Raw genomic sequence first — 10663 nt, 5'->3', positions numbered from 1 at the left:
TAGACAGTAATTGCCATAGTGCCTATAAAATATCGTAATGACATATATATATATATATATATGTATATATGTATATTATGCTTATCTATATCTATGTGTATTTATATTTGTATATCTGCATAAATATATATATAAGTATTAATGCATTACGTTGCCAACAGGCAGCAATTTCTGCTTCTTTTTTGTTGTATTTGAGGGGACATATTTGCTGAAGAGGGGAAGGCAGGGAGAGACTTTATGATGAACATTTATTAAGTACATATAGAGAAGACAATAAAGAATAGTTTTAGAGAGCAGCAGCATTTTTAAAGAGACAAAGATGAAGTTTGTTTGTTTTGTTGGGTTGTATTGGGTTAAGAAATAGTACAAATGCATCTGTTACTGCTGCTTTCGCTATTTTTCGGCTGTCTGTACACTATAAAGATGTGACAAGCGGAGGGAAGTTCTCCGCTAATGCCAATGCGATAATCTCTTAAACATTTCCAGTCTTTTAGCTCGATACCGCAGTAAAACAAACGCAAACGAAAGACATTTTCAACGGGGCCCAACGTCTCAGGCCAATGACGCAGCAACAAATCTTCCTTTACCTCCGACATTGTTGTGTCAGCCTGCATGCAGCAATCAAATAACAATAACAAAGAGACATTTACACAGCACCATGAAGATATATTGCAGTAAAAGAACCCACAATTACAACGAGTTCATCACAAGAGTAATCATAAAACCGCCAAAGTAATTATGCGAAAACAAGTAGAAAAGTGGAAATTAAAGATCATTAATAAGGATGATAATATATAACGCAAAGAAGAGTAATATAACGGAAGAAACCAGAATTATATGGAAGCAAGCAGACTGGCAGTAACATTATATTACAAATGATAATGAAAAGTACAGTAATACGAATGATGATTAAAAATAGCAGCGCAATACGAGTAATAAACCAAGAAAGGCCTTATAATAATGATAAGACAACAGAGATAATAGTGCTAGTGTGAGCGTGCAGGCCCTTTAACATTACGGTATGGTAGTGCAGAAATATTGCATTTAACGGTTTAGGGTTTAGGGTTTAGAATTAATATCTAGGGTTTACAGTTGGCGGCGCACGTCGTAGAAAGCCTCAATGGGGAGTTGTCTTGAATTTGAAAATATGAATTTGACATGGGCGCGAGCTTTAGGCCCCGTGGCTTTCACCCGGACAAACGACTTCAGCTTAGCTAAATACTCCATTATATCTCAGCTGTATCCGCAGCAGCAGTCCTCCATTCGTCAGGCAGTATGATGGCTGCTGCTTTGCGCATTCACTCTGTCATGAAGTTACAGATGCAGCAACAGCTGCAGCAGCAATGCTGCTCGTTTTCTCGTGCAGCCTTCACGGGGCTGGGCAAGAGAGCTGCATTCGAAGAGTTCTTGCAAAGAGGACGACGAAACATTTCTCTTCTGTTCATTCAGTACGTTGAACTGCAAAGATATGGCTGTCAGACTGCAGCTCTTGCCGTGCGCCGACAATCAATGCTGCATCATATGAAGGCTTAAACCAAGGAAGCATTCAACACATATATGCAACTTCAAGTTGAACACGCTCAAAGTACTTTTTTGTTCAGCATTTTCATGAAAAAAGAACGCTTTTCATGCAGGCGAGCTGCATATACACCCCACTGGTAATGCGCTGCCCAAGTGCCCAATGGTCTACTGCCGCCACACCAGCCCAAGAAAAAAGGCATTAGGCTTTCTTGAAAACCCCAGAATAATGCCTCATTCCAAATGATGCATGAAAGATATGCAGAAAAGTGAAGTTTAAGACCCTGGCTACCTATGAAATTCCTCGGAAGTCGCAGTAGTAGTAGTAAGTGGCAGTAAGGAAGAGGGCCCCACGGTTATGGCCGCATGGGTGAGGTAAATCGCAGGCTTCTCGACGAAATATACTTTAAAAAGGTTTTAAAATTGTTTTTAAAAACATATGAATTTTCAGTTTTAGGTCTTTATTCCTTTATTTTTCTACACTGCGCATCGCCAGTGCACTCAGCAGGGGCGCTCCCAGACACAGGGCAAGAGTGCTCTCCAGACACCCGTTTCAGCAGGCCCTTGAATAAATGCATTCTTTTAAAAAGAGTAATTTAAAGTCAAAGTTCAAATAATATTCTCTTTTTCCCATTCCGGCTTCAATCTGCACGTAGTGCAAGGGCAGCTGAGCCTTGCACTGTAGGCACCTCACTGGGGTGTATGCGGTCACAGTAAAAATATGAACCCTCGCTGCATTTTCGTTGAAATAAAACCCTCTACATTATTTCAAATGGTATTTGCATTGCACTAGCCAGGAAAAGCCTTGTCCGTGGAGCGAGTGCAGACATGGGCTATAAACTCGTTCAAGCCGGCCTGCACAGTGCGGGACGCGGGGGTTAAGGCCGCTTCATTAATGCATTTTATACGCTCTTACGTATATTGAAGTTGCAGAAACAGAAGAGAACCAGCAGAAGCCCTACTATTATGCAACAGACAGCAGGAGCAGCCGCGCCATCCAGGCTGCGCGGAGTGTTAACAAATTGCTCGAGTTTCTTTGGTGGCAGCTAAAGCAGCGAGAAGTATATGAGTGAAACATCTTCAGTAAAACACGAGACAAGTCTCTCTATTAGGCAAGGCTTTTGTTGTTCGTTTGGTTGTCCTATGCTTTGGGTTTAATCCCCTTGTCTGCTGCTGCACGCCGCTGATTGAAATGAGGACACAAAGACACTCCTTTTCATTGTGTACGAAGCCCCTTAAAAACAAGCACAGAAGTAAAAAGCACATAAATGCAATACTTCCCAACATTAGTCACGTAAAGCGAATATTCATTATTTAGTGTACACACACTCATTTAATATGCATTTGCATTCTTGATATGTATATATATATATATATATATATATATATGTATGTATGTATATATATACACGCACTTAAACTGTGTGCATGTTGTTTTCATTTGAGTCAGTTCTTCATGCACGGCATAGCCCGCTGGAGGTGTTGCTGAATTTTCCCTGTCTTCTTGTTTATGATTGTGGATTTGTCGTTTGAGGGTACAGTACTTTTTATTTAAGCCTATTTGTACGCTTTTTTCCTTGTTTGTTGCTGAAGAGCGGTTCCTCGCTCTGCATGCGTGAGAAAATGCATAATGTTTTTCCTGCTGCAGTTGTGCCTGTACACATAAACTGCTGCAAATAATACTTGGGGATAGGTTTTTGAAGGGCGTGCTTCTCATCTTTAGAACTAAATGCAGAGCGAGCAGCCAAAGAGACTGCATTTTATGTAAACCTATATGCATCATATATATATATATATATATTATTCACATCCCCCAGTTGATAGGGTCAGGAACTCAGGAGGATCGGGTGTCTTGTGTAAGGCCAAATGGAAAGCAATTTTGCAGTGCTATTTAACTCACGAACAGGCAACGGGAATGCGTCTGAACTTGTACTATTGCATCTTTGCTACTTACACGTAAACAAATTTAATGATTTTCAGGAGGACAAACTGCATATTAAAAGACCCAGTGAAGTTGTGCTGCACATTTGCGTAAAGGGAAACTAATTTTGGGGGGGCTACAGTGCAGTGCGTTATTTCCGACATACCCCATGATTTGTCTGCACTCCTCTAACGTACTATTCATACGCTGAGGCCTGCGGAGAAGTGCTGCAGTATCCTTCTTGCAATTTCTTCTTTCCACTGTTTAGGCGCAAGTTGGTTTGCCGCGTTACATACCAGCATCTCTGAGCACGACTACCATATATAGTTTAGATACTACGATGGGGGGAGGAAAAAGCTGAATATTTGAACAGCAATATTTTTAAAAACATCTATAGAGGCTATCCAGATGCTAATTAATTCGAAGCGCGTTTGGGTTTTGTTTCGTTTCTTTTTCGTGCTGCCTTGTGCTGTTCCCGCTGCAAGGAAGTGTGTCCGCTCATGGGGGGAGAGGGGGGAAACAGGCGGCAAAATGCCGCGACCTCGGTTTGCACTGTTTAAGCAAAGATCTACATGCCTATTTATTTGCATTAGTTCAAAGTATATGCCCTCAAATGAGCAGATCAAGGCCAGCAACATGCAGAAACCCGCACCAGTTGCCTGTGTTGTGTTGCAGGTGCCTCACCGGGTGTCACTGCAGCTTTCCCAGCAGAGTAGTGTAGTTGGTCGGCGCTGGTCAGAGTGCAATTGTGGTTTATTATTTGGAGCGATCTTGGAATAAAAGCAATAGAAAAGTGTTTTTATGGTATTTGAATCAAAAGAGCTTATACAAACTCGTCAATGTTGTGAAGAACTACCACTGGCTGCCCCCCTCCCACCAGCGAGACGTATCTGAGCCACGCCAGCCGAGGCCCACCACCGAGCAGTGCAGAATGAGAGGATCTCAGGGAGAATGTCTGACTTAACAGTAGATAAATGATTTGTTTTTGAAAGGAGTTTATGAATTCATGAATTGTACAACGGATCTGCACGCGTATATCCCCTGGTTACTGCTTGCGCTAGCAGTAGTGGACGAGCCCGCGAGCAGACAGTGAGTGTTGCAGCAACCCGCTGGGAACTGTGGCTCAGGTGTGTCATCCCGCCGCTGCACATCGGTGAGTTTTGGGCTTTGTTATGCGCATTTAAAGAGATTTTGTGCTTGTTTTATTGAATTTTTGTCTTCAGATGTCTCACAGAGGAGATGTAGGAACTGAACCTTAAATGAGGCCCCTTCCTCAATAAGGAACTGCCACGAGGATCCCTGCGTGTCTCCGTTTGTCTTTCATTGTCTGTTACCTTTAACAAACAATCAAAGGTTGTTTTTTCTCAGCTATGACTCTTTTTTTGAGTGTCTTTAACTCTGAAACTGCCAAAGAAGGGTTTTAACCGCCGTTCCTCTCGCCCGAGCTCTGCTCCGTCTTATTGTCCCGCAGCGAGAAGCCACGACCTCGTGTCTTGGGCTTTTTCCTCAGTTTTAAGGCCCTTGCATTATTGCATTGACGCATTGTTTGTTTATTGTTTTACGTCGAATTCGCCAGGTTTGCGCATCTGAATCAGGCGGCAAACCAGGCACTTGCAGCGCGTCGCAGCGGGTGAAGGTTCTGGGTGTTTAAGAAACAGGAGGAAGTTAAAGAGTGTCACTTGTCTTGTTTCTGAATCCTCTTTTTCTACGAGATGATTGTTTCTGCACCTGAGGGGCTGAGGACCTCCAGCCGTGTTGACGCCTCTCCCTCTTCTCCTTCTCCTTCTTCTCCTTCTCCTTCTTCTTCCCCTTCTCCTTCTTTATCCTCATCATCATCATCATCATCATCATCATCATCCTCATCCTCATCTTCTTCTTCTTCTTCTTCTTCTTCACGAGGGAGAGCTTGCAAGGCAGGGCGTGGTTTGCCTCTGCAGCAGCGCAAGGTGTACAGAAACCTCGCGAGGCAAACCCCACGGGTTCAGGGATTAACATTTGATCACAATCAGATTCGCTGGATATCTTACTGGAAAAATGAGAATAATAAACAAGTGCAAAAGCACTTCCCTGTCTCTCGCTATGGATTTCTTGGTGCTCGCAAGCTGGCGTTAGAAGAAAGAAACAGAATTATGGGTCGGCCCCCAGACCTTGATGAAGCAGCAGAAGCAATTGCTCACCTTTGTGTTGATGCTGCATTTCCTTGTCTTTTGGGCTGTCGCTGCTCTGTTCATGAGGATAAAAAACCGCAGCAGAGCGCCTTTGAAGACCCTCAACCTACTACACCTGCAACACCTGCAGATACACCCCACACACCAACCCCACATACACCATTCAACGACACTAATAATCACCAACAGATGCAGCAGCAGCATCTCCAACAGCAGCATCAGCAGCAGCAAATGCAGATGCAGCAGCAGCACCAACAGCAACAGATGCAGCAGCACCAGCAGATGCACACCCACATACCCGATGCAGCAACAGCCCTTGCTGCAACACCCGTAGCAGCAACACCTGCGCCAGCTCCTCCAAACCCTGCAGCAGTAGCAGCAGCAGCAGCAGCAGCTGTCTCCCAGCAGCAGCTACAGCCACGCACCTTCAAGGAGACAGAGACTCTCCCCTCCACCACCCCTGCTCTGCACACGTTCAGGCGAGGCACGGAGCTAGAGAAGAGCAACAGCAGCAGCAGCAGCAGCAGTGGTGCTGTTTGCTGCTCTGATTTCTTGCTGCAAGGCAAGGGAGAGCCTTCGGAGGAGTTGCTGCTGCTGCAGAGCATGACGCGGGCGACAACTGCAACAGCAGCAGACGCAGCAGCAGATGCAGCAGCAGATGCTGCAGCAGAAAGACCACTGGTCATATCAGACAGCAGCAGATCGAGCGCCTCTAGAGCCTTTGATGAGGAGACAAATAATTCTCTAGAAGACACAGAGCCTTGCAGCTTGGCGTTTTCTCCTGTTGCATCAGCAGCTCCTGCTGCTGTTGCTGCTGCTGCTGCTGCTGCAGAACCAGCAGCAGCAGCAGTAGCAGCAGCAGAAGCAGAAGAATCTGTCCATACTTACAGACAAGACAAGGAGATTGCCCACCCTCTTCTGTCTTTTGCTGCTCCTGCTGCTGCTGAGCAGCAGCAGGAGACAGCTGGCTGTTCCCTTACAGCAGAGGTATTGAATATATATCTTTCTATTAATAGTTTGTTAATTAATAGATGCATTTATATTTTGTTTATTGAGAATTTATAAACATATTATTATATTGTTTGTTTATAAACAAATGAAGAATCGCTCAAACAACACTATAAACAAACTAAAACTGCATTTATAGAATAATTATAAACAAATGCATTTACACTTTGTTCGTAAAGAAATGCAAAACAAATGAAGAATCGCTCAAACAACACTATAAACAAACTAAAACTGCATTTATAGAATAATTATAAACAAATGCATTTACACTTTGTTCGTAAAGAAATGCATTTATAGATGTTTATTAAGAAACCCTTGTTTATACAAATGAAGCCCCAGCAAACACCTACCCGCACCCGCTAAACCCTAAACCCTAAACCCTCGTTTGTGTGTGCTCAGAACGGAGCCTTTGCTTCTTTTTGCACAGCAGAAGACAGCCGCCGCGGGCCTTCCCTCTCTCGCAACGCTGCCTCGCCTCGGGTACAGCCTAACTGTCTCCTTTTAATTATGTTTATTTTTATACTGTCTCCTTTTAATGAAGTTTGTTTGTTTCTATACTGTCTCCTTTTAATTATGTTTATTTTCATAGTGTCTCCTTTTAATAATGTTTATTTTTATACTGTCTCCTTTGAATAAAGTTTGTTTTTATACTGTCTCCTTTTAATATTGTTCATTCTTATCCTGTCTCCTGTAATTACTGTCTCCTTTAATTACTGTCTCCTTTAATTACTGTCTCCTTCAATTACTGTCTCCTTCAATTGCTGTCTAATTCAATTGCTGTCTAAGTGTCTCCTTCAGCTGTCTCTTGGGCCCGTCGCCTTATATACATGTATATATGTTATATATATATAATTATATAATTATATGCATTTATGCATACAATATCTACAAGCATATATGTATTTACACAGACATATATATATATAGACATGTTTATGTTGAAGTATTAATATACATATATATATTATATATATTATAGGCATTCAAAAGAATAAGAATGCGAATGAGTTGTGCATGCGTTGGGTGTATCGACAGGCGAGCGGCGTCGGCTCTTCTTTGAGTGTTCGCTGTTCTTTACCTCCTTTATCTGAAGCCTTATTAAATCCAAGTGCAGCAAGTGGCTGCTGCTGCAGCAGCTGCAGCAGCAGCAGCAGCAGCAGCAGCAGTTTTATTTCGGCTTCTGCTGCAGCATCAAACGGTCTCCTGTCTCCTCTTAATGGCAGCAGCAGCGACGGAGACTCTCCTGTCTACTGTCTCCCTGCTTCAACGACAATGAAAGAGATATTTGCTTCTTGCGATTTAAGAAAAGAATTATGCATTAAACTCGTTCACGATCTCTTCCAAGCTGTACTCTCCCACAACAGCAGCAGCAGCAGCAGCAGCAGCAACAGCAACAGCTGCAGCTGCAGCAACAATAGCAACAACAGCAGCAACAGCTGCAGCAGCAGCGACAACAACACTAACTGCTGCAGCTGCAGCAACAGCAACAACACCAACAACATCAACAGCAGCAGCAGCAGCAGCAGTGATGCATTATATCGGGATTTGCTTATGCGTGAGGAGGCTTTGCATGCGTTTTCAATCGAAGAAGCGTGTGGGTTGCAGCAGCTAGAACCTTATCTTGAAGTTTTTCAGTATTGTTTGGTCGGAGGTTTAATGCCTAGTCAGCTTCCCCCTGGTGAAAGAGCAGCATTAATATGGGCATTAAGACAACGGGTGCTGCTGCCGCGAGGTGCAGCAGCAGCAGCAGCAGCAGGAGCAGCAGCAGCAGCAGCAGCAGCAGCATGGCGCTGCAGCGAAGAACTCTGCAGCAATACTTCTTCTTCTGCTGCTGCATCATTTCCTTTTCGTGAAAGACAAGGAGTAACTCATCGCCTGCTTCTTCACAACAAAGACGCAGCTGCAAATACAATAAGCTCGAGTGGGTTAATAGGAGGGGGTGTGGGTCTCAATTCCCCTACTGCTGCTGCTGCTGCTGCTGCTGCTGCTGCGGGTACCACTACCAGCAGCAGCAGCACTAGCGCAAGCTGCTTTGCTGCAGCACCTTCTCTCTTCTTCGGCCCTGTGCATGCACCTTCTTCTCCTACTGCTGCTCTCTATGGTGGCTGCTTCTCAATGGCGACGGAGCGCTGTTTTGCTGCTCCTTAGTAATTAATTATTTCTTTTTACTTTAAAAACATCAATATAATGCTAATGCTGCAGCACCTTATGCTTCCCCTCTTGCAACAGCTCTTACTGCTGCTGCTGCTGCTGCTGCACGTCTTGCAGCTGCACTTGCTGCCGCCGCTGCCGCAGTCCTTGCGACTGCTCCTGCTGCTGCATGGTGCTGCTGCTACACTTGGTGAAGCTGCTGCAGCTCTTGCATTTTCTACTGCTGTTGCATGTGCTGCAGCTGCACTGGGTGAAGCTGCTGCTGCGGCAGCAGCAGCTTCAGCAAATCCGCTTGTTTTGTTTTTTTTATTTTTCATCTTAACCCCGCTAAAGAGAGTTATTAAATTAAACTCTCTCTAATTAATACTTATTTGCCCTTTGCGTTTCTTCTTCTGCAGCAGCAGCAGCAGCAGCAGAAAGTTGTGCTGCTGCATCTTCACAACAACCCCACCCGAGGTTCCCCCGGTGTTTGTTTGCAACTGTCTCTGCTTGTCGTTGTCTCTTTGTTTCTGTTTATTTATCTTTCTATCTGTCTTTCTCTGTCTCTCTTTATCTCTCTCTTTGTCTGTCTCTCTTTGTATATATCTCTCTGTTTCTGTTTATCTCTATCTTTGTCTGTCTCTCTTTGTCTGTCTCTTTCTCCTTCTTTATCTCTGTCTCTCTCTCTCTTTGTTTCTTCCTATGTCTGTTTCTGTTTATCTTTTACTCTTTGTTGATTTACTTTTGTTTTTGTCTGTCTCTGTTTGCTGCTGTCTGTCTCTGCGTGTCTTTGTTGTTTGTTTTCTGTTGCTGTTTGTCTTTGTTTGTTATTAACTTTTTAAAGAAGTTTTCTTTAAAAGGAGAAAAGAAAAGAAGAGACAAACAAGAAAATTATATTCGGGTGTATGCATGCATGCACATGCGTTGTCTTTTGGGGTGTATGCTAATAATAATAATAATAATAATTATTATTATTATTACTAATAATAAGTATTAACAGTTGTTATTAATAGTAATAATAAATAATAATAATTATTATTATTTATTATTTTTTTTTATTAATATACTTCACTTAAAATTAATAAAATATTTATCATTTTTTATTTCGCTTTTTTTTGTGCAACTTCGGCGTACATTAATAATATATTATATATAATAATAAATACTATTATAATTTATAATAATAAACTATATTATAATACATACATAATAATATTATTATAATTTATAACAATATTATTATTTAATATATCATAATATAATATTATTACAACATTACATACAGCCAAATATACCGCCATCTATAGCAATACAACAATAGACAGCAAACACACACATATAAATAAATAAATATAATTTAAATATATAAATATATATTATATATATACATATATAAATATACATATATATATAAATATATTTATTTATTTATAGAGATAGCTACACCCGAGTTGTTTGCGCTTATCATTGTTTTCTCCTCAACAGTAAATAAATAAACAAATAAATAAATATAAATATAAATATAATATATATATATATATTTATCTTTGTTTTTCTGCGATAATCTTTTCTATAGCCTTCCATTCTTGCTCTGGGTTGAGCTTTTGTTTTTTTTTGTGTTTGTTTGCGTCTTGCATATCTCCTGCAATTCTTCTGCCGTAGCTAAAAGCAGCCTTTGGGACTAACTCAATTGAAGACATATATTCTTCATAAGCTTGCTGACTAGGGAAGTGCTGCGCTGTTAAACGCCCCACACGCCGCTGCTGCTGCTGCTGCTGCTGCTGCTGCTGCTGCTGTCCTCCTCCTCCGCCCTCATCACCTTCGTCTTCGCTGTCTCCTGCACCTCTACCCAATAGCTGTCCCCGTTCATAAGCTGAAGCAAATATACATATACGTATACATATATATATATATATAT

At 42.0% G+C, this 10663-nt stretch overlaps 2 protein-coding genes across 2 annotated transcripts; both read right to left on the bottom strand.

The window, feature by feature from the left end:
* Positions 1-353: 353 nt before the first annotated feature.
* Positions 354-1227, bottom strand: EAH_00053550 (hypothetical protein, conserved; the record flags this gene model as incomplete). Its single annotated transcript, XM_013391045.1, has 2 exons — positions 354-608; positions 1105-1227. 2 exons carry the CDS (start codon positions 1225-1227, stop codon positions 354-356), a joined length of 378 nt encoding a protein of 125 aa, XP_013246499.1.
* A 3917-nt stretch (positions 1228-5144) lies between these two features.
* On the bottom strand, positions 5145-5434 carry EAH_00053540 (hypothetical protein; the record flags this gene model as incomplete). Its single annotated transcript, XM_013391044.1, has 2 exons — positions 5145-5370; positions 5412-5434. 2 exons carry the CDS (start codon positions 5432-5434, stop codon positions 5145-5147), a joined length of 249 nt encoding a protein of 82 aa, XP_013246498.1.
* Between the last annotated feature and the right edge of the window lie 5229 nt (positions 5435-10663).

This window comes from Eimeria acervulina, genomic scaffold (assembly GCF_000499425.1).
Source record: "Eimeria acervulina Houghton genomic scaffold, Eah_scaff994, whole genome shotgun sequence".
In the NCBI taxonomy this organism is placed as follows: domain Eukaryota; phylum Apicomplexa; class Conoidasida; order Eucoccidiorida; family Eimeriidae; genus Eimeria; species Eimeria acervulina.
Note: the sequence above shows the minus strand (reverse complement) of the source record. Positions and strands in the feature narration are given on the sequence as shown.